Consider the following 24,915-nt stretch of genomic DNA (forward strand, 5'->3'; position numbering starts at 1 on the left):
GGATAACACTGACTTCACAGAATAAGTTGAGAATTGTCTCCTCATTTATGTTTTGTAAGAATGTGTGAAAGACTGGTGTTATAAGCGCTGGCCTTGAAATGTGCTGGCTTCCTCAGCCCGTGTTAGGTGGAGAGGAAGCCTGCTGGGGAGATTCGGGATTCTGTTAAGGGCTGTGAAAGCTCTGGGTTTTTGTGGTCTGCCTGCTGCAACTTCATGGGTGCTGATGAAGACAGGGACCCCTGAGCCACAGACGGACAGTATCCTTGCTGCTGCTGCTGCTGCGCCAGCATCTCGAATTCCAGCTATCTGAGCTCCGAATCTCACAGGGCAGCCTGAAGAGTGCCAGCTAACACCTGTGAGTACCAGAGAGCAATCCTAGGAATCCAGTATGTCTGCCCTTCATTGTGGAGCCAAATAAGACGTCTTCTAAGATCACCTGCTATGCAAAAATGCTTATTAAAAACAGTCCAGACAATGGCAGCCAGCAGCTCAGCCCGGAAGACATGAGAACCCCGAGAGACCCACGGAGACTGGCCTCAGGCAGACTCCTTAGTGCTCTCCCTGCCGTTCCTCTTCATTCACACTCGATCTGCATATTGTAAACTTTGTTCCAGCTTTCCTAGTTTCATATTCACACGATAGGAAGAGTCAGATGACTTCACCCCTGTAATTCCTTGAAGCTGTCCCTACCCACTGATCTTCTTCCTATTCGGCTGCTTCTCCAGGCACTGTCTCTAGCCCTATAAATAACGTTTTTATAACACTCCATTCTTGACTTCTCAGATGAAGGCGGTTGTGCTTTAGATACTGCTTGAGTTTGTTCTCCGAAGATTCATCTGCAAGAAACTTGCTCTTCAGAGTGGTGGTGCTGGGAGGTGGGGAGCTTTTTAGAAGTGAGGCTTTGTAGGAGGTGAACAGATCCTGGGATTGCTCTCCTCAGCAGGGGTTGATGCAGCTCTGGGGGGGGGGGCTCTGACTAGTGCCCCAGGATAGATACTTGAGTGCAGCCTAGTAGTCATCCCCATACCTGCAGCTCCCAGGAAGCTGAGGCAGAGTCTCTGAAAATTCAAGGCCAGCCTGGCCCATGTAGTGACTTCCAGGCCAATTCAGGATACATAGTGAGACCTTGACTCACAAAACATACAAAAGAGTGAGCATAGCTCCTGAGTGACTTTGGGTTTCTGGGCTGCCGTGTGACTCTTCCTTCTGCATGCACTGCCACCTGAACACCATCTACCGTGCAGTGACCCAGTCAAGGGGCTTTCTGTCACCAATGGCTGGGGTCACTTGAGCATGGATTTCTAGCCTCCAATAGCTACAAAGGCCTTTCTTATAGCATCTGGCTTTAGATATTTTGTGTTAGCCACAGACATGACGAAGACAAGGCATTGTGGGACTGGGCTTTGTCTCTCATCTTTAACAGACCTGCCAACTGTCTATTTTCTCAGTTTTTACAGGTCAATGAAGGCACAGTATTGGTTATGTATAAATATAGCTCAATATTTAGTTGGTCATCATGGCTGAGCCTGGAAGAGTCAGTTACAAGGTAAGCCTCACTCGCCAAAGGATAGATCCATTCCTGGAATGTTGGGTGCTGTGGTTCTTGGGAAATAACAAGCCACATGGTTTTTCTCCCCTAAAGTTTGTTTGTGTTTGATTGGGTGTGGGTGGGAGGGATGCAGGCAGGAAATATGTCACGATGTCTGCTTCTCCCCGATCACACCTGATGGGAAATTCGGTGGCTGTGAGGTTTTACCCTTTGAAGCCTCTGCAAAACATGATTCATGACCATTTCCTGGGAACCTAGAGTGGACCTGGTTAGAGTCCATCATCTTGGGCAGTATTTAATTAAAGCTTCCTTCAAATTTGGCTCAAAATTCTGAAACTGGTCCTTCTCTTATGATCTTCAGGATTCACATTTGGAGGGCTCAGTGAGATTAAAAAGAATTCCACCAAATTCTGCTGAAACTTGGATCTTTACTCTGAGACCCTCAAGAGACTGGGTGCATGCCTTGGGATAGCTAACCCAGCTGACCCAAGCCTCCAGGGAAGTGCTTTCCACTCTGCAAACTCCTGAGGTGAATGTCTATGCTTGAAAGGAAATAGTAAGAGTTCTTATGGAGGCCTCCTTTTTGGTAAGTCATGGAAACCATTTTAACTTTCTGTGACATTTTTCTGCCTTGTTTCTGGATTCTGATTCTGGGGGAATCTCAATTTGGGAACAGGGAGGATCCAATAAGGTCTATGAGCCCTAAGCACCCCATTCAGGGCAAAGGCAGACATCCCACAACTGGTTATTTTTGGGAATTCATCCAGTCCCCCCCCCATTTATCTTTGAGCCCTGAGGATGCCCTGGTGTCACAGAGGTGGGGTGGGGGGAATCACTCGACTTAAAGAGGCCTGGCACCTGGTGCCTGTCAGCAGGGTTCCAATGCCTAGGCTGCCCAACACAGCTAATGACACTGGGGCCAGGCTTAGAGCTAGGAGAGGCCCAGTGCGGGACATCAGGCAGTCCAGGGATTGGTCAAAGGACAGCTGAAACTGCCTCCTATTTGTTAAACTCTCTTGGTCAGGCTGGTGACATTTCTGTAGAATACCAACTGGCAATGTCATCAACCTGTTTTCTGTTGTCATTTTGGCTCTGTCCTGTCTTATGTCTGTACCTGTCTTTTGTCTTTATGTGTTCCGACTTGGGGTAACTGAACGGAAAAATGACAGGACCGATACTCTGGGTAGCTTTGAGCTGCTTTGGAGAGGTGACTCCAGAAATGGTGGAGTTTTGGGGTCTGGGGTTTGATGGAAGTATGTGGCAGGTCTACGTAAGTCAGTGCAGAGTAGCCCAGGGCCAGGCTTTGAAGAAAAGCCTTGGCCAGTGTGGAAGTCTGCGGCTGGCTCTGCTGCAGCCACCCCACTGAGGCGATGACAGATACCAGAGCAGCAATTCTTTAGAATTACAGCACTAAAGGAAGAAGGGAAAGTTTCATCTGTCTGTTTTAGGAGTATGGATGGGGCTGTGTTTTCTAATGTGTCTGTAAGTTTTGATGCAAACACAGAGCCGAAGCAGAATAGCACCAGGCACAGTGAATAAATGCGCTTGCTGCATTCTGTGCTTCTTGGTTATATTTCACTGCTTCTGCTGCCACCGGCACCCAGCCACAGCTACCGTGTCTGCTCTGATCGCTTGGGCTCAGAAAGTATCTCTGAGCTTTCTGGCCACTGAGTTAGCTCAACAAGAAATAAAGTGTTTTTTTTTTTATTGGATGTGGATAATATCAAAATTGCTTTATGCTGTTCTATTGTATTGGAAAGTTGATTCTGAAAGTGGGTTATGACCCTCCCTTTCTCAGACCCAGACATGCTTTTAAAGTTTCTGTGATTAGGGTCAAGAGCTATGGCAGGGAGAAAAGAGCAGTGCAGGACAGCTAAAGGGATTATTGGTTTCACTTAATTGCCTAAGACTATTGTATGAACTTTCTGTATCTCAAGATTTGTAAGTTTATTGCGTATGGCTAAAAATCCATAATATCTGTAACGAAAAAGTTAACTCAAGACTCACAACAAGGGGTTGATAGTTAAAAATCTATGTAGAGGTAATCTTAAAGGAACTATTTAGCATGATTCCATTTAGGGATATAAGCAATTCATGGCCTGCTGCCACCTTTAGGCAGCCAAGTGGCTGGCTGGCAGCCATCTTTGCTAGGGTGGAAGAAGGATGTCGTGTGACTTTAACATCATCTTTATTAAAAGTAATGTAATGTGTGGCCCAATCAAAGAAGAAATAACAGGTCTCCAAGATGTTTTAGATTAGGATGGATTTTTTTTTTTTTTGGTTCTTTTTTTCGGAGCTGGGGACCGAACCCAGGGCCTTGCGCTTCCTAGGTAAGCGCTCTACCACTGAGCTAAATCCCCAGCCCCTAGGATGGATATTTTTAAAATAATTTCTGTGTTGAAAACAAAGTTTATGAAAGATAGATTTAAAAACAATGCTTGTTTAATAAGATATTGAAGGTTCATCTCTCCATGTGTTCATATACAAAAGTGAATGTTGCTGGCAGTTAAATTTTGTAACATAAAAGTCAACTAGGTGGTACTGGTTTTAAAGACACGAAGGGATCATAGAGCCCGTGAGATCTAGAAGGCAGGCTATGTATGCTGCTGAGGGTGGGGCCATAGAGGTGACCCAAGCCAAAAGGACTGTGAGTGAACATTGAATTGTTTACGCTGTTGGGAGCTTGGTTTTACCTTGTACAGATTGTGGTTTTACCTTGCATCTTCCCTCTTGAAATAAAAAAGGTACTTTACTTTTGATATTACAGGAGCACACAATTGAAAGATTTTAAATTTCTTTTTTTTAAAGATTTATTTATTTTATCTATATGTTAGTACACTGTAGTTCTCTTCAGACTCTTCAGCATCACAGTACAGATGGTTGTGAGCCACCATGTGGTTGCTGGGAATTGAACTCAGGACCTCTGAAAGAGCAGTCAGTGCTCTTAACCGCTGAGCCATCTCTCCAGCCCCGATTTTAAATTTCTTAAAAAGCAAATTTGGAGTTTCACAGAAAATTTAAATAGAAAAAACTGGATATTTTTAAGGAATAGTTTTAAAAATACTTAAATTTATAAGCCTATGGGACATTTTATATGTATAAGATAATATTTTACTATGGCCATCTTTATTAATATGTAATCTTGATAAACAGATAAAAAAGTTAAAAATTAGGACCACAGCTCTGAGGATCAAGTGCTAAACAGCAGAAACCAGAATAATCTTATCTTCTGATGCAACCTAAGCAGTCTGGCAAACAGTCTCTCAGCACCCAAGGTCTATTCAGGATAGCAGAGACTGACTGAAGAATGAATGTCTGACCTCCTTGTCTTTGCTGTAGGTACTTCGATAAACTGAGTCATAGAAGAAACTGTGATATTCTGTAATGGCACTGTAAGGACCTGGGATGTGAAGTTGCATGGACTGTATTGGTGATTTAAGAACTGTATTTTGAAACTAGAAGAGCTTTGATTCAGAAATTGTTATTTTTTTTATTATAAACTATTAAAGATGATTAAGCTTTAATATGTCCAGAATTATATTTGTAGTCAATCTAAGTAATAATTTGATTAAATTACAGAAATAAGTCTTATTTAGCCTCCTGTATGTTTTCTTTTTTTAAGAAAAGATTTGTTTATTTATTTTATGTAAATACACTGTATATACTGTCACTGTCTTCAGACACACCAGAAGAGGGCATTGGATCCCATCAAAGATGGCTGTGAGCCACCATGTGGTTGCTGGGAATTGAACTCAGGACCACTGGAAGAGCAGTCAGTGCTCTTAACCACTGAGCCATCTCTCCAGCCCCCCCTCCTATATATTTTCAAGATTAAGCTTAAAGCAAGTAACTGAAAACAAGCAAAGTTTATTTAGCTCAGATATGCTTAAACTCATAAGAGATCTGCTGAATATGGCATTTAAAAAGTTCAATGAAAAACTCGGCATGACAGACAGAGATCCCCAGCTCCTAGTAGTGACCCCAAGGTCTCCAACAAGATAATTGGGCACAACTTATCTGGACTGTGGTAATACTAATCACTTGAAAACACTGCCTTGCCTGCAGCTAGGACCCAGCCCAAAGCATAGACAAGCAGGATAGTAGAGAACTGATGGCCCCACTTTGCTTAGACAAAGTAAGGTCAGTCCTCCATGTTCCTCCTACAAAGGAAAGCCTCGGTGCATCTGGGTCTGGCGGTCAAAGGCTGATGCTTGGCCTGGTACCTCTGCCCACAGAGCAAAGCCATGGAAACCACAGGGGCCTGGGAAGACTGTCTAGCTAATGGACTAGACTCTGTCATTTTCATTGATACATGGGCTGTTTGGGCCACACTTCCTCCTATAATGTAGTCCTCTCAGATCTCCGAGGGCATTGACGGCTACACTGGCTTTGCCAACAACAGGCAACTAGCTCCTTGCACCAAAGCTGCGGTCACACTGTGAATTCATTTCATGTATAAAAATTAGGTCTAGGTTTTTCCCCTCTTGTCACTTCTACCCTCCCCAATGAGCAGGACTATGAGTCTGAAAGTTCCAAATGTAAGATTTTCCCTTAGGATCCTAAACTTTATCTTTTGTTCCCAGTCTATATCTGTCTCAGCAGATTTCCACTTGGCCGACAGGCACCATCCAGGAATCAGCTGCAGAATGTAAACTGCTGAGCTCTGAACTTATTGAAAGCCGATACAAACTGGTGTGACTGCTCTGTCTCTTCAGCTGGGTCAGCTAACCAGATGCGGTTGATGAACACACCATTGCCTCATTTCCCCGGACAAGTTTCCGACTAGCATTTCAGCCTTTCTGGGCCCTGACAAAAGTGCCCTAGTTTCGTCCAGAAGTAGTTGCAGAAAAGAACACATCACCTATTGTTCCCAACAGGCTAAAGTGCTGTCAAAGGTGAGCTCCCTGGCGCAGGGAGCAAAATAGCTACCTACAGTGTCATACCAGGCATCCCAGGGAAGTGGGCAGACTTACCACCAGAGAGATTCACTAACTAAGATAACTCTACAGCGTGATAGGAAACTTGGCCTGCTTTGTGTAGAACAAGAAGGCATTATATGTCTTTAAGAGAAAATTATTGTTTCTATACAAACTATTCAGGATTATAATCTGGCTATACTAAAAAAAAACCCCTCAACAACAACAACAACACCACACTTTGAAAAGGGGACCCGAGATGAAATAAATGACTGGTGCCCCATCTATTTCCAGGCTCCTTCTGGATAGTAACTCTGATGTCAGCCATCACAGAGCCTTTGAACCTTCTGTTTCTGCTAATTACTGTTGGCTCTGACATCACTGATGTCTTAACTAAATGACAATTATTATCTGGGTACCTAAGCTGGTGGTTATTAGATCCCAATATAAATAGGTACCAATCACAGAGTCAAGGATCTAAATCAGGATACAACTCAAGGGGGTTGCTGAAGTTAAAAGGTAAGCCACACTTGACCAAGGAATGTTGGGTTCTGTGGTTCTTGAGAAATAGCTAGTTACATGTTTTTGCTCCCCTAAACAAGTTTGTTTGCATCAAATGTGCTTGATTGGATGTGGGTGGGAGGGATGTAGGCAGGAAAAACGTCAACAGTAAACATTTAAAGGCCTTTTGGGAAAGTTCTCTAAAGGACAAATGAAGAACAAGCGAAGCCTTTGATCACAGGAACCTTGCAGCACACAGTAGGGAAACAATAAGGCAAACCAGCCTGAGCCTGCACCGCCCAGCTCTAATAATGACTGTCCATCAGTGCTCCGGAAGGGATGCTGGCTCTTCCTCCTATGGAAAAGTCTGCTGGGGAGCTGCAGAACGGCTCAGTGGTTTAGAGCAATTGCTTCTCTTTTAAAGAAACTGAGTTCAGTTCCCAGCACCCAACTGACTGCAAGTCCAGCTCCCATGGATTCAGATACCCTTTTTTGGCTCCCAAGGTTACCTGCACTCAGATGGCATACATACGTGTTTAAAACCAAATCTGCTACGTAGAGAAGACTTCAGACGCTGCATTATTTTCACCTGCAAATACTTATATATAACTTCTAATTATCCAGAATATTCTTTTTATTTTGATTTATATAAAATACAATATCCCTAAAACAACTCCTTAATATCTTCTCATAAAAGGTTTGAATAAAGAACAAAAACTTCCTGCATTTGACTCATATATCTTCTAAGTTTCTTGTTTGGTTGTTGTGCATACATGTGTGCGTGTATGTCTCTGTGTGTGTGCATGCATGCATGTGTGTGTGTGTGTGTGTGTGTGTGTGTGTGTGTAGGTCAGAGGATAACCTCTGTGTCGGTGTTGTTCCTCAGGTACCTTATGCCTTCTGAGAGAGAGAGAGTCCCTTACTGGCCTGGAACTTTGCCGAGCAGGCTAGGCTAACTGGCCAGGGAGTGCTAGTGATCTGCCTGTATTTGTCTCCCATCTCACAAGCACTGATTCACCATGTCTCCAGCTTTCTACATGGGTTCTGGGGGATTGAACTCAGGTCTCTATGCTTGCAAGACAAGTAGTTTACCAACAGAGCCGACTCCCTCACCCACTAAGTCTCTTCTAATTAACACCGAAAGCCTCATTCTCTAACTTAGTTACCTAAAACGGAATGCTTTCAAAATGAAGGCCATACGACTTCTTTCAAAATTCAAAATTGTAAGTGCTCTGGGGCATGCGTCTCATGGGTATATATTGACCTAAACTTCACATAGTAAGGTCAGAATCAGCAAGTCAGTCTACTATGAAGGTATTTCGCTTTATTTACTGATGCAGCCAGTGAGGCTTTAGAGACATTGGCCTCTAGATCCATGCATGCTTAAAAGCCTCCCTACACCATGCTGCAGAATGCATTGATGGTATTGGATGTGTGCATTTAGTAATAAGTATGTACACTGGGCGCCATTTTAGACATGCTTTCAAGTAATTTACTTCACTCGATGCTAGCAGGCAGCGTCAGGGTCTTCTGGATTGGTAGTTAAAAGCATAACATCTAACACCTCCGGTCACTCCTCTCCTCCCACGTCCCTCCTGTTCAGAAATGTTTCTTTTAGTCCGACTAAAGGGATTTGCCTCCTTTTCTACTTCTTCCCTCTCCACACTCAATTACTATGGGCTGAGCGGCTGCCATGTGCTAGATGCATTACAAACGTCATCCCACAGAATCTTACCATCTCACAGAGGTGAAGCCTCAGAGAATCTAGGGAACTGCTCCAGGCCACTGGGCTCTGAAAGCCAGACTCTTGCTAGCGCCTCACTACTCTGGAAAGCAAACACTGACCACCATATCAGGTAATGGAGGTAAAAGTCAATGACAAGAGGTTCATGACATAATCATAGCTAGGCCAGTACCTGCTCCATGAAATCCACCGCAGACATAAAGCTTCCCATCCACGGCACCCGCGCTGGTGGAATTGGTTCTCAGTGAGAGGAGGGGGCTTGGCATAGGCGGGCCTTCCCTCCAGAAGTCCCCATCGGGGTTGTAGATCTCCACCACATCAAGGCATTTCCGAACTTGTCCCTTGTCTCGGCCCAGACAGCCAATTCCACCTAAGGGAGTGAAGCACAGAAATGGGGTGTTTAGGAGCAGAAGTCTCACAGTGGATATACTCTAGCACCATGGGCAGCACCGGCTTGCTGGCCTTGACTGCTTTTTGTTGCCTATTTCAAAGACAAGTTTAATGTCACTGTAATGCAGTATTTCCCATTACTGCTTAGGCAAGATTTATTCTGCATAGACCCTGCAATGTTAGTTCACACAATGAGCATTCCCTTTCCAGTAAGAATGTTGGTTGAATGACTCAGACACCTGCCTGCCTCACTGTGAGCAATGCGTTCACTCATGCAGCTGTCAAGGACTCTTTTCCATAACTCATCTTGCATGCATACTTCTCCATGTGAAAAGAAGGGCTCTTTGGTAAGTTTCAGGTTTGGGATTAGAGGAGAGCAGAAAGACTGGAAGGTGAAATGTGCAGGCCCCTTCCTTACCGCACACCATGCTTTATTCAGCAGATGCTCACTAACTCCTCATTGGTGGCAAGATAATGGCAAGAGACAAGGAGTTCAAAAAGATAGGCAAGGCTTTAGCTCCTGCTCTTTAGAAATTAATGAAGTGAAAGCAGGACATGGTGGCACGTGCCTTTCATCCCAGCACTGGGGAGGTAGAGGCAGGCAAGATCTCTGTGAGTTCAAGGCTAGCTTAGTCCACACAGCAAGTTCCAGGTCAGCCAGGGCTACATCAGGAAACACTGCCTCCAAACAAGAGGTTAACAGAGTGCCAGGGGCCATACATGTAAATAAATAGAAAGGAGGGCAGGCATCTCAAGGGCTACTTCAGATGGAAACAGGTAGCAGATAGGATACGTACAGAATTGGAACATTTAGGTCCAATTGTATACGATTTTCCAACCCGCTGTGATCGGAAACACCAGCCTGGATGTGATTTGTTTTATTTTCTCCTGCTGTGATGATTTGAATAAGATGCACCTGATAGTTTTGAGGTTTTGAATACTTGGTTCCCAGTTGGTGGTGCAGTTGCAGGAGGCTTAGGAGGTGTGGCCTTGCTGGAGGAAGCATTGTCACCAAGGACTGGGTTATCACTGGGGGTGGGCTCTGAGAGGTCAAGGACCTGTACCATCCCCACTTTGCTCTCACTTCCTGTTTGTAGCTCAAGCCGTGACCTTTGAGCTTGCTGCTCCAGTTGCTTTGCCAGTCTGCTGCCAAGCTTTCGCTCCATAGTAATGGGCTCTTATCTCTCTGGAATGGTAAGCCAAATTAAACCCTTCCTTCTGTGAGTACGGGGCTTTGGGCATGGTGTTTTATCATGAAGATAGAAAGTTAACTGAAACACCGCCTAAGCTCCAGGACAAAAGGTATCAAATGTGTGGGTCATGGTTCCTGACCCACAGGGCAGCTCCTGAGACTGAGGCAGATGCCCTGGAAGAAAGGACACTCTTGTATTTGCAATGGCTCTCATTGTTAACCCATTCCATTCAGACCCACTGCTAATCTCTGAAGGCCAGGGAAGGACTGTCAAGTGTGGGCCTTGGCTAGACCGGCCCTCTGGGAGGATGTCCTGGAAGGGCCACTCCAGGCATGGGGTGATGCTGCCCATCAGCAGGTATACTGTTTACCACATACAGGAAACCAAGAAATGTGTATGGTCTTTAGTATACATTCCACTTGCAGAGAAGTTGTTCGCATGGTCTCTTTGCCTCTCTTTTCCACTGTTACTTAGACTCTGCCCTTCACTGAATTAGGCAGGCAGGACTTCATCATTATCTGCTTTGTCCTCTCCTCTGATCCTGCCTTCCTTCAGCTCCTCCCCCACATCCTCCCACATCGTGTGTCTGGAATGAATGAATGAGTATGAAATGTCCCTTCCCCATGCTTTCTCTGACACTCTTCCCTCACTGTATTCCTTGTCCGCCCAGGTCTGGGTCCTGTAAGGTCATGAAGGGCAAAGGTCACATGTTCTTGATTGAGCCTATCATACACTACTCAGTGAATTTAGGGGAACAATGGGAGCTGCATGTTTCACCATGAATGGGTCTTAAGCCAGGTTTTGAAGGCAAAAAAGACTGGAGGGGGTCCCCCCCTTACCGATGTCACTTGGCCAGTTCATTCAGCACAAACCCAGAGACTGAGTTATCAATGTGGGATGCGCTTAGCTGCCCTTCTCTCTTATCTGCCTTGAGAAGTAATTTAGTCTACGTTGAAGCTGAGTCTGAACTGTTGTTTTGGAAGAAGGGTCACATTGGCTTCAGCACAGCTCTTGTGTTCATGGGCAGGGTCACTTTCAGTGTGGCTCTGTGGTAGTGAAAGACTTCTTAACCTTAGGGAAAATGGAACTTGCCAAGAAGTCGTGTAGAAGAGGGTTTGTGTGTGGCAGCAGAGCCCTGCGAGGTAAGAAGATGGTGAGTCCCTCCTCTGAGAGGTAGGAGATGCTTTAGGGCTGGCTTATGCTGGCTTAGGTTAGACCAGGGAGTGAAGCAAAAAGTCTAGACAGAGGTACTAGGAGTCAGGCTGGGGTGGCAGAGTGCCAGCATCTGGATTCTAAGTCAGATGTCCCACATTAAGTCCCCTTAGAGAGGTTGCCCCAGTGTGACACAAGCTTGACTGTCTGAGATAATGAGAGTTCTTGTCACCTTTGTGCTGCTACCGAGTGTATTTAATTACTACATTTGAAACTAACCTTGTGAAATGTGCTCGTTCTCAGTGAACAGACACTTCACATGCTCTGCCCCACCCCTGGGCGACCCCCTCTTACTGTGTGCTCTCGTTTCTGTCCTGGTCCCTGAAGCCCGGACTCAGTCTCTGTGTCACTGAGCACAAGCACACTCCATTAGCAGTAGGTTTAATGAGCTTAGACTGAAGATGAATCTTGATTAGATAAATAATCAAATAAAGGCCTGATCTTTATTAATAAGTCAGCGCTGGCTCTACAAGTACAGACTTTTGATGAAGAGAAGCCTAGGGTGGGATCCGCAGAGCTGCAGAATGTCAATAAGTCAGCTCGGTGGCTTTAATTTATGTGCTAACAGAATCTCTGAGAATGACTTTCCCTCACTCAAAACCAAGCAAGTGAACAGGGATTACCTTTATAGGTCATGCTCAAATGTACCCCACATGCAAAATACATGCCTAGATTATTCAGAGGTGGGAGGGAGAAGACAATTACAGCTCACTGCTCTCTTCATTTTATTCCTACAAAGATGAAGATTGCCTCTGCTGATGTTGGGCTGTGATAGATTCTTTCATTTCTGGGGCTGCGTGGGAGGCAGCTTGTCCTCCCACAGAGAGCCCAGCAGACAGCTGGCTGAAGGCACAGGGACTTGCCATCCAGATGCCCATGAATCTCATGCACACCCTTCCCCTTCAGGGCTGCCTCAAGGTGGCGGGCTTATTCTACTCTGCTCTGGGCTTGAGCCAAAGCAGGAGAGGGATCTCACTAACAGTTATGGCAAACTCCCAAAGTTGCCTGCATTGCTACACCAGACTTGGGGGTGGGGAATGACTGTGGGGGTGTGTGTGTGAGGCACCCACGTGCCTTGGTGAAAGCATGTGGACTTTTAGAGAGATCCTGGTTCACATTCTTGTGTCACTATGATAGCCAAATGAAGTTGATTAATTCTTCTAAGCCTCAATCATTCTCACCTGTAAACTAAAAATGATAACACCAGTCTTATAAAATGTGGCAAGGATCAAATGACTTAGACAATAACAAAGCAAGGGAGAAAGGCAGGACCTCTGAGCACTCATGGGTATCACCGAGGGACCTTTCTTTTCACAGTTCCTCATGTGGATGGCATCATGCATGACACAGGCAGCTGGGCCTCTGATGATGACTATTTTCTTTCATGTTTGAAAGCCACTAAGATGACTTTCATATATGCTGGGTTTTACACACACCAGTTTTTTTAAATTGTTAAGATTTGCCCTAAATTGATTATATATAATTGAATTATTGAATTGTTGCTGGCTTACTGATGTAGGGTCAAATGCTCTTAGGCGTTTCTTTTGAATCTGGGTAGAGGGAATCAGGTCAACAGTCATCAACAAGCTGTGGTAGTGCATGCCTGCAATCCCAGCACTTGGGAAGCTGTGGCAGGACTGCCATGAATTGAGCCTAGCCTGGACTATATAGTAAGTACAAGGCCAGCCCAGACTACATAATGAGTATCAATCCAGCCAGGGCTACAGAGTAAGACTGCCCAAAAAAATCCAAAAACCATCAGGCATCAGGAAGCAGTCAGTTACCTGGCCTGGTAAGAGGTAAGGGGAAGATGATTCTAGAAATCATCAACTTCTTGGAGAAAAAGTGGCCCATCTCTCTGAGCCATTACGACCTGAGCTTCTGCCTACAAATGGGATGCTTGTTGCAATTTTGTTTCACTCTCACAGAGGTTGTCAGCTCTCCAGTTTCCCCCATAGATACTTTAGAATTCTAGGTTCCAAGCTTACAGCCTTAAAAAAATATCAGCTTGTCAGTGTTTAGAGCTGAACACAAGGGCTCTTGGGTAATTTCAGTTAAAAGGTTCTTATCTGCCTCTGACCAAATCCTGGATAATATTTGCTAGGCATTGCCAGCCAAGAGCATGCTGTGGGTCTAGAGAGCTTGAATTGATGCTCCCCACATATTTTTCACCAGACTGAGAAAGCATTTTATCTGGTACCCAAGCAGAATACCACAACCCACTCCCCTAACCCAAAAATCTCATGAAAAATAAGTGGAAAGAGAAGTCCAAGTTTCATATGTTAGAGCTTGATTTTGGAGAGTAAAACCCACAAATCTGAACTGTTTTGTGCCTTCCAAGTAAAAAGGCAGGGCATTCAGAAAGTTCTAGAATGATGCAATCAAGAAAAAGAAGAAAAAAAGAAAGAAACAACTCAGAAAGCCCTGGACCAGAGCTGCTGGTGCCATCAGACTCAGTCCATCAGGCTGTGAGCAAGCTAAGGCTGCCTGTGTCCAGTCAGCACTGGGCAGCAGTGCCACACTCAGGACCCTGAGCTCATTTTTCTGTGTCTCTTCCCACACTGTGCCAATGTGAACTACAGGGCCTCCAAAGGGTATGAGGGTTGAGTCCTTAAGTGAGACCAGCTCAGGGTGGGGCAGGGACAGTGATTCTGAGAAAGGTTAGAAGATGACCAGTGAAGACCACACCCACCCCAAATGAATGATACCGTATCTCCCTAAGTCACCAGTTCTGTAGACTGTACCTATTTCCATATCGACTCCTTTCTCTAAGGAGCACAAGGCTCTGGATAATTGGGTTCCTGCCGTCCTAACATCCCTGATTTTCTTTTCTCTCCTGCTCAACAGTTCCCCATATAGTCAAGATCTTTTTCTCTGACCCTTTCTCAGGCTGTGTTATCCCATATCACCTCCCTAGTTTGACACCTCTCTCTCTCTCTCTCTCTCTCTCTCTCTCTCTCTCCCTCCCTCCCTCCCTCCCTCCCTCCCTCCCTCCCTCCCTCCCTTCCTCCCTCCCTCTCTGAGGCAGAACTTCCAGTACTTTCTTCAATGAAACTGAGGTGAGCACATGAATGGTCCTTTCCTCATCCTATTCCTAGGTCTCCTGTTTGCTGATGGCTGACTAAAATGAAGCAAGTTCTGAGTCCAAAGAACTCAGTGCTCAGTGCCTGGGCAGCTTTAGAAGCAGACTGTGCCTCACTGAGACTGTAGTTGGGTCTTCTCCCCAGGCTTGCCTGCTTACTAGGAGGATTAACCTCTCCTGAGTTGGTGGGGAGGACTACCTAACAGGATACAGACCAAACTCCTACTAATACCTCTACAAAGACCCATCAATCAAACACATCCCAGCTCAAAAGCATAGGAGACATAAGACAGAAGTCCTATAAGGCACGGTGTATTTCCCAAGGTGCCAAGCATGGTGTCCTTCTCTTAAATAGGGCTAGTCAGAATTTGCTGGAGAAAAATTTGAAGAAAAGAAATCAAAGTTGGAGAGATGGCTCAGCAGTAAAGATATTAGATCTGCACACCAGCTGACCAAAGTTTGCACACCAGACGACCTCAGTCTGAGTCCTAGATGGATCTGGTGGCACATATCTGTAATTCCAGGACTCCTACAGGGGAGTGGGGGGGGGCAGAGACAGAAGAATGCCTGGAATCTCACAAGCTATCCAGCTAGACTGTGTAGTGCAGCAAAAGACACAAGAAGGGAAAGAGAAAAATGAGAGCCAACTCCTGAAAGTTGTCTCCACATGTGTGCAACAACACACACACACAGACACACATGGACACATGGACACAGACACGCACATTTATTAAAAATACAACCAGAGTCCTGCCCTCATGGATTCTGAATTTATTCTTTTTACTATATTTATTTTATGTATATGGACATCTGTACCCCACATGTATACCAGTGTCTGCAGAAGTCAGAAGAGGGCATCAGATGCATTGGAACTGGTATTACAGAGGGTTGTGGAGCCACCATATGGTATGGGGGAGACCAAACTCTGGTCTTCTGCAAGAAAAAAGTGTTCTTAACCTTGAAGACCTCCAGCCTGACTTTTCTTTTTTGTTAAAAAAATAAAAATAAAAAGAAGGGTTCTAAGAATCTTTGTCTATTTACTTTGTGTCTAAGTAAAACGATTTCTATAAAGCAGAACTTATTTTATTTGCTTCTTTATATAAGAAACAGCAGATGGTGGAGGGTCAGAGTAAGAAACACGAATTAGGTTAAACTAATTGAAGAAAGATAACACACCTTATTAAAATGACAGGTGCGTTTCTGTTGCTGTAGGGTTTTTTTTGTTTGTTTGTTTGTTTGTTTGTTTTTTTGTTTTTTTTTTTTGAGGCAGGGTCTGACTTTGTAGTCGTGGTCTCTTTATGTGCACCAGGCTGGCTTTGAACTCACAGTGATCTGCCTATGCCTGCCTCTCAAGTCCTGGGGTACAGGGTTTGAGTGTACCAGTATGGCTGGCCTTCCATGTACATGACATAAATGGCACATCAGTCAACTTTAAGGCTTTTGTTTTGTTTTCAACAGATTTTCCCTGTTGACAGCTTTTTAGCATTTTGTTGCCGCTTTCTCCTAGAAGTAATGTGAAATAGCATTGATGCTTTCCTGCAAGTACAGGGAGACTTCAGGGTGGACTTGGCACTCTCCTAAGATCATTCTGGCCTGTTCTCAGTAATGTCACTGCTCCCTGGTGAAGCGTCCTAACATCCTGGCTTCAGAATCAGAAGCATTTATAAAAGATTTACCTTTATTTTTTATTTATGTATATGTGTGTTTTTATGTTTGTGTATGTCAGAAGAGGACATTAGATCCCCTGGAGCCAGAGTTGAAAGCAGCAGTCTGTGAGCTGACTGAAGTGGGTGACAGGAACTAAACTCTAGTGCTCTTACCATTTCCAGTCCTCAAAACCATTTTAGATTTCTAGTTAATGCTGAACAACCTAAAATTTCCTGTGCCCACTTCATATTTGTATTAGACTCCATGCAATAACCGGCATCTGGTTTCTGTGATTTTTCCCTAAGTATTCAGAGTCATCTGGGACATTACATGCATAAAACAGCATGTTGGGTGTACACACTGATGGACGGTCGTGGTGAAATATAGATACAGGCTTTCTGTGAACCTTTAGGGCATCAGTGATAGAATCTAATGTAGCCGAGTTGTAGTCAAGCGACCACATGCAAGGTCTGGTCTTCTTAGTACTTAGAAGATAGAAAAGGGTTAATATGGTTTTTATGCTTAGCATGGAAACACTTGTGAATGACTATGTACAAGCAATGGTGAACCATTTGCCCCAGCTGAGAACTTCTTGGCCGTTGAAGCACTTCATGCAGGGCTTTGTTCTCAGAGCAAGGAGGCACTGAGGATAACCTATTTGACCCTTTGACAACAGTAAAGCATGCGTTACCCCCATTCAGCACGAGTGTTAAGGAATGCCATTTTAAGCAATGAAAACTCATGCAAACCAGAGTGGAGCCAAGAAGGCGGTTGGATCACTTGTTAGGACACTTGGACCAAATAATGAAATGCTCAGGTCTGGCTATGAGTCGCCTTCATCCTGGTCTCTTCTACACCAGCCCAGGGCTGACTAATGCAGCACAGGGTCAGTGGACACTCTGAGCATATGCCATCTATAGCGACCGTCTCACAACATCTGTGTTCCCAAAGTCCAATCCCATGATGCTTCACTTCCTACTACCAGGCTCTCAGCTCCTTTCAGATTATCTGACAGGTATCTGCCAAGGGTAGAAGCCAGGAATGTGCCATTTTAAAGCACAGCCTAGATAATTCACATTACAATTGTATTTAAAAAATAAATTGTCAAAAGAAAAGACAAAGTCTTGTTACTATGAAGCTTGGTACTCTCATAGAATAACCTACTGCTAAAGCAATCCTTCGGATGCATTTACAGGAATAATGTGAACCTTCTATGTATCTCTTCCCTTCATTACTCTTTAACAGCATTCAAGCTGAACCGGGCTCAGACGACACTGTTGTATTTTCAGCGGGGCAACAATGGTTTGCAGCGTTAGCAGTGTGGGAAGACTTGACATTGGCCATCTCCCTCTGTGAGCAAATCAAAAGCCTCTCTTTAAAAATTGCCAACTTGATCTCAACTGTGGCTTTTAAAAAGTAGAACTTTACGTGAAGAAAGAATAGGATAGGATGCAGGATGCAGAGATGGGAAAATTAATTTGGCAAACAAATGTTTACCAAGTATTTTCCATATAAAGCCAGCGCTTAGGTAAGAGACAGGAGGTAAACGAGCTCTTCCCCCTGTGCAAGCGACAGGAACAATGCAGGGGCAGGCAGGGCAGCCTTGTGCTCTGGAGAACCAGCAAGTGGGTCATCTGACCAGGGGGTCACTTGAGCCAGAAGGACAAGGGAACAGGCTCACAGGGACATGTGTCGGGGAAGGTTCCTGGGATTTCAGGATGCAGTAAAGCAGGGGCTGCATGGTGGGCACTGAGGGCTTCAGTAGGTGGGCTCTGCTCACTTTCTACATTCTGTGAAGTTGAAGTGGACTCTACTCAGTTTGACTTTTCTTAGTATATCCTTGATGGAAATCCAAAACACACAGATGAGTATGTGCCCTCATTTCAGGAGCAAGCCTGTATTATTCAGAAGCATAATTAACCGTGCAGGATTTTAAAAAGTGCCCGTTTCTTTATCTCACCTGCCATGTGCTTCTGCGCAGAGAGAACCCCAGGGCGTCTCAGTAGGAGCTTCTTTTTTTTTCCCCTTTGAGAATATTTCTATTAAAATTTTGATCATGTTTTTCCTCCAACTTCTCTCAGATCCTCCACACCTCCCTGACCACTAAACTTTAAGTTCTCTCTCTTTTAAAAACAAACTAGAAACACGAAAGCAAATATCAGAACAACAAAAAAGAAAAAATCAAAAGACCAGTAAGACTAAAAATATGTGAAACGAAGAAAAAGTAAACGAAAAGTCCACAGACAAACAAACATGTCATTTGTGCTGGCCAACTGTCCTGGCAGGGCACAGGGCCTGCCCAGGAGTGTGGTGGATACACTTAATGATTTACTAAAGGGAGCTTTCTCCATGCAAATGGAAACATTTCCTGCTTCAAAATCAAGGCATTTTAAAATACACAGTTGCAGGCAACACCCTTATTTGTTTTTTTTCTGGGAGGGTCCCAGTGGTTTCATCTGGCACACAACACCATCACTACCACAATGCTTTCCAAAACACAGGCACGAGGAAATGCTTAAGAAGAAAGTCAACGTGAAGACCTGGCATTTTCAGCCCCTGCATGTTTGATCGGCATACTTCTACTCAGAAGGTTCACACAGACTATTCAGATTAGTTTAGATTTCTAGGAAAACAAAACACACCGATCATAGCATAAGTGCAGCTGATAAAATACACAAGTAGCCACGCTAACAGTGCAGTCTCTCAAAGAAGCTGGCCATAACTCTATCTTTATGTTAAGAGGGCAATCTAGAGAGGCCAGACTAGAATCCCAAAGCCTAGGCCACTCTAGCCAGAAGACCAGAGAGGAAACAGAAACCAAGGAAGAAAACATCCATTCAACAATGACAAACCCAGAAATTGGTACCTCGACCTATAATCACTCTAAATCCAGATGTCTAAATGTCAGTGTAAGAACATAATCAAAAGGGGCTGGAGAGATGGTTCAGTGGTTAAGAGCACAGAGGTCTTCCAGGGTCCTGAGTTCAATTCCCAGCAACCACATGGTGGCTCACAACCATCTGTAATGGGATCCAATGCCCTCTTCTGGTGTGTCTGAAGACAGCGACAGTGTACGCGTATATCTAAAATGAATAAATGAATGAATAAATAATCTTTAAAAAACACAATAAAAATCAGCCAGGGCAATATGTGACCATAGAGCCCAGCATTCCCCTTCAGCAAGCCGTGAATATTCTAGCACAGCTGAGGCACAAGAAAACAACCTTAAAAACAACTTTATGAAGACGATAAAGGTCCTTCAAGAGGAAATAAATAAACCCCTTAAAGAATATCAAGAAACATAGTAGTGACCGTGCTTTATCAGAGCTGTTTTTAATGATGTTGCTCAGAATGTTTTCTTTCCAGATGATGACTGAGAAGCTAATTTAAAAAAAAATGGTGCCAGGTACCACAAGAGTAACAGAACTGTGCTGTTTTCTCGGGTTTTGTTTTTTTACTTTTTTTTTTTTTTTAATGGAATGTGCTGGATGTCTCTACAGTTTTGTTCAGATGACTGCAGAACCTGGAAAAGCTGTTGCTGCTGTTGATGCATAACACACTGCTATTATTGGTCTTTTTATATAAACATAAATATATATATACAGATATATAATTTGAATTTTTGGAAACTTTAGCTGTGCTGTCAACTTTGGAAAAAAGTATCCCCGTTTACTGTGTTGAGTTGGCACTGTACAGAAATTAACAGCCATATTGGTCTAGAAATGTTGAACTTAAGTTTTTTCCATTTGTACAGGGGTAACGCACTGTATTAAATATGTAAGGTCTTATCTACGTGGGTTTGATTACAAAAACTAATAAAGTATTCTCTAAATAAAAAAAAAGAAAATGCTGACTTTGCATTCAAAGGTGTTTTATTAAAATATTAGAAGTTTATTACTTTGACTTAAAAATGAATGAGCAATTATCTCTAAAATTGTCTTAAATTTCTAATATCCTAAGTACCAATAGACATGACGCATATAACACAAAAGTTATTTGTGGTTTTCAATGATTTTTAAGAGTCCAAATAGATCTTAAAACTAAAAAGTTTAAGGACTTCTATATCATGCCATGATTTGGATAGAAAAATTATTATGGCTATTACTGAAGCTGTATTCTGTCTTCTTAGCTTTTTGTGAACATTATCCTTTGGGACCTTCCATGGACTGTGGTCAGTACGCTAGATGTTTGGGGAAATATTGTTAATATGGAAATAGATTTATTTGTTAATATTTCCAGCTATCTTTCAATTGTTGATTTCTATTGTGATTTGAGAATACATTTCATATGATTTCAGTTCTCTCTGACCCCAAACCTCTTCTCTGTTGTGAAGTTCTACACGATCTTGAGAAGAATGGGCACTCTGCTACTGCTGACCTTGTAGTCTGTAGGTACCAGGGAGAACAGGCAAATAGCTACAAAGTTCAGGGCTTGGAACACTGATGTATCCTTCTTAATTTGTCTGTAAGTTACTCGCAGGGGCCTCAGCAGTAAAATTATTCTGCTACTATTAGTTTTGTGTCCTGTATTTTGAATCTTTTGTTAAGTATATCTACATTAAGGATTTGCGGGGTTTATTTTTTTTGGGGGGGGATGACTTTTTCAGAATGTAACCTTCTTTCTTTATTTTTTTTTTGGTTCTTTTTTTTTTTCGGAGCTGGGGACCGAACCCAGGGCCTTGCGCTTCCTAGGTAAGCGCTCTACCACTGAGCTAAATCCCCAGCCCCAACCTTCTTTATTTTTACTGACCTTCCTGATTTTGAAGTAATCTTAATTTGAAATTCACCAGAATTTTCCTGTCTTTTGTTGACAGTTTGTATGTAGAATAGCATTTTCTATACCTTTTCTGTTTACATCTTTGTAAATCTTTGTATTTAAAATTGATTTCTTATAAATAAATAATATAACTAGTCTCACTTTAAAAAAAAAGAATATCAAGAAATCCAAGAAAAAAACAGACAGTTGAAGGAAATGAACGAACTGTTCAAGATGGATATAGAGGCAAAAAAGAAAACACAAACTGAAAATTTTGGAAATGAAAAATCTAGGTAAAGACACAGGAACTATAGAAGAAAGCATCACCAACATAAAATAAGACACAGAAGAGAGGATTTTAGGTGCTAAAGACACAATAGAAGGAATAGATACACCAGTCAAAGAAAATACTAAATCTAAATAATTCCAGACACAAACATCCATGAAAAGACCATGAAAAGACCAACCCTAAGAATAATAGAAATAGAAGGAGAAGATCTCCAGCTCAAAGGTCCAGAAAATATTGTTACTAAAGTCATAGAAGAAAATTTTCCTAACCTAAAGAAGGACATGCCGGGGGCTGGAGAGATGGCTCAGTGGTTAAGAGCACCGACTGCTCTTCCTGAGGTCCTGAGTTCAAATCCCAGCAACCACATGGTGGTTCACAGCCATCTGTAATGAGATCTGATGCCCTCTCCTGGTGTCTGAAGACAGCTACAGTGTACTCATATACAATAAATAAAATCTTAAAAAAAAATTTTAAAAAGAAGGACATGCCTGCAAATGCACAAGAGGCTTACAGAACTCCAAGTAGACTGAACCAGAAATGAAAGTCCCCTGCCACATAATGATCAAATACTAAATACACAGAACAAAGAAAGAATATTAAAAGCTGCAAGAGAAAAAGGCCAAGTGACATATAAAGATAGACCTACTAGAATTACACCCAGTTTCTAAATGGAGACTCTAAAAGCCAGAAAGGCTTAGACAGACGTGGGGCTGACTTTAAGAGAACACAGATGCCAGCCCAGACTACTATACACAGCAAACTTTCACTCATCATAGGTGGAGTAAACAAGGTACTCCATGACAAAGTCAAATTTAAACAATATCTATCCACAAAGCAAGCAGAGAAGGTACAGTTGACAAATGCCCCAGCACAGTGATATCCTGTTAGGTGGTTGTATAGAGGTGTCCGTGCTGATTACTATCAGGGCTCTAGAGTATGTTGGATCTCTTACTACAAGTGATATTATTATAACCATCACTTACAGCACACTTACTATTCAGCACTTGACACAATGCACTCTCAAGTGTCAGAGCCAAATTAATTTATGATATGTATGTTTAAAACAACGGTCTTGGTAAGCAGGGTGGCCTGGACTCAGAAAGACACATGCAGCTTATTGTCTCTTAATTTTGGATTCTGGTTCTTCATCTTTAGGTGTGAGTAGATAATGTGGGGTAACCATCTAAACCAGGCAAGTGAAAAAGGTCCCAACACCAGGGGAAGTGGAGGAGCTCGAGGGAGAGTATAGTAGAACACAGATGCTGTGAGGGAGGAAATGGAAAAGGGGGAGGGTAAGAAGGAAGGGGGAGAAAAGGATGCAGAGATTTGGCAGGGTAGAAGGATGTTAGGAAAAGCCATGAGTAAACGTATCAGCTCACATTCACTTTAAGTACATATTATATAATCATCCCCTGAGAGCCACAGACTATCTGACAACCATCCCCACCCTAGTGCCGAGCACAGGAAACTTCCCTCTGAAGTCAGGGGAGTGTAAGAGACTATCGCTCTGGCTGTTGTCCTTGGCTGCCTCAGGACTTGTTGCTGAAGATGCCACACACTTAGGATGCAGGACTGGTAAGACTGGAGCCGGAACGGACATGGAAACCTCCTCCCTGAGGGCCAGCTCTCAGGGTACCTGAAGGTGCTATGCCAGTTACCAAGGGAGAACAGCGATCAGCTGTCCAGGAAGTCAGACTTCCAGGTGACTGCTTAGCTCACAGAGACCCGAAGTATGTGTCTGTGTGCCAGCAGTGACAGAGACCCGAAACTCTGTTCTGTAGCATTTTGAAAAACTGCTGAATGTGTGCGATCTCATGGCCTAGTTTCATGTACAGTCTGTAGAGATACACGGCTGTCTGCAGTGTGAGCTTATGTATGCTGTGTAGAATGCATGGGGAAGCTTGCCTGTGCAATGTGACAGTCACGAAGGATGATGGCACAGTAAATAGCAGCAGTGGCAAGGACTGAAGACTGGAGTGTGGCTTGTAGCAGAACACCTGCCTGGCATGAAGCAAGGCCTTAAGTTCTATCCCCAACACTAAAGAGAAAACCAAAGCTACTTGCTTAGCAATGAGAAGGAAAAGAAGAACAAGTCAGGTCTGGTTACCTTTGGCCTCTCACTTAGTTTAGGGGGTGAAGAATAGTCACATGATTCGACAGCAACAGACATTACTCATACATAGAAGACAACCTTTGCTATCTTCCCCCTCTCTCTGTGTCTCTGTCTTCCCCTGTCTTTCTCTCCATATATACATATATATGTGTGTGTGCATATATGTTTATATATATGTATATATGTGTGGTGTGCATACATGTATGTTTTCACATGTATGTGTTGGCATGTAAAGACCTGAAGTTGATATCAGGTGTCTGCTTTTCACGTGTTTACTGAGGCAGGGTCCCTCACTGAACACAGAGCATACCCATTCCTGCTAGTCTAGTTCTCCCTTGCCCAGGCCATTCCTTGTCTCCAAAGTGCTGGGATTACTGAGAGCCAACATGCTTGCCTGGCTTTTACCTGAATTCTGTGAATCAAACTCTTCAAGCTTATAGGCAAGTGCTTTACCCACTGAGATGACCCAGCCAGCTCCTAGTAATGGCATATTTTTAAAATTTATTCAACTTTGAAATTGAACCAATTTGGACTTGAATTCTAGACTTAGTCCCACTATTTGCATAATAAAATAATCAAACAGAAGAGTTTACTTATAAAATTATGTGTCTGTGTATAAGGGTGTGTACATATGAGTGCAATGCCAACGCAGGGGCATAAGATCATCTGGGACTGAAGTGACAGTGCGTGAGCCACCTGATGGGGAGCTGGGCATCCACTGGGTCCTCTGTGAGAGCAGTGTGTATTCCTGCCACCGAGCTGTCTCTCCAGCCCTAAGAACTTACTTTTGTAATAAATTTTGAGAACTGAAACAATACATTATTGTAAATGGACTATCAGTCAATAAATGGAAAAATTTTCACAAACATAAAATTATGGTAATTTGAAATAATTTTTTTCTTGATTAAAAATGTTATGGGATTTAGGCACTCAAACAAGTTGGCATCAAGTATTTGGAAAATGTAGAATCTTTCATTTCTCAGACTCTGGGCCTGAATCAGGCTCTCAAGCCAGTCTGTCTTATGTAAGAGTCTGATGTATCCATGAAATAGATCTCATCCATATAATTATTTGAATATTTGTGTGAGCGTGACAGGAACAAAAAAGGCTCCGAATTGCAAAAGCAATAAAAATGAAGTAAAAGGAGATTGTAAAAGTAGGGTTTATGGGGGGTGGGGGATGGCTCAGTGTTTAAGAACACTAGCTGCTCTTCCAGAGGACCTGGGCTCTATTCTTCAGCACCTTGGTTGGCTCACTGTAACTCCAGTGATCTGATGTTCTCTTCTGCCTTCTGTAGCAATGCATGCGTGTGATTCAGAGATATCAGACATGCAGGAAAGCACACATATACATAAAGTAAAAATTAAAAGGGAAAGTAAATGATGTAAAAGCAGACTTTAGCAAACGTGTAATCTGGGGATGGAAAATAGAAAGCAGTATAAGGCTCGCTCTTTCTATTTGTAAATGGTTCAAACCTGAAGTAAGAGTCTCAGAAAAAAAATACATTGCTGATTCAGAAGCGTT

The 24,915-nt window shown here is 43.2% G+C and overlaps 1 protein-coding gene across 1 annotated transcript in view; it reads right to left on the bottom strand.

The window, feature by feature from the left end:
* Kbtbd12 (kelch repeat and BTB domain containing 12) overlaps positions 1-24,915 on the bottom strand; it is a 73,938-nt gene that overhangs the window by 22,724 nt on the left and 26,299 nt on the right. Inside the window, 1 exon segment of the mRNA NM_001431870.1 lies at positions 8,883-9,080. Coding sequence (NP_001418799.1) covers positions 8,883-9,080 — 198 coding nt within the window.

Source organism: Rattus norvegicus, chromosome 4, assembly GCF_021556685.1.
Source record: "Rattus norvegicus strain SHRSP/BbbUtx chromosome 4, alternate assembly SHRSP_T2T, whole genome shotgun sequence".
Classification (NCBI taxonomy): domain Eukaryota; kingdom Metazoa; phylum Chordata; class Mammalia; order Rodentia; family Muridae; genus Rattus; species Rattus norvegicus.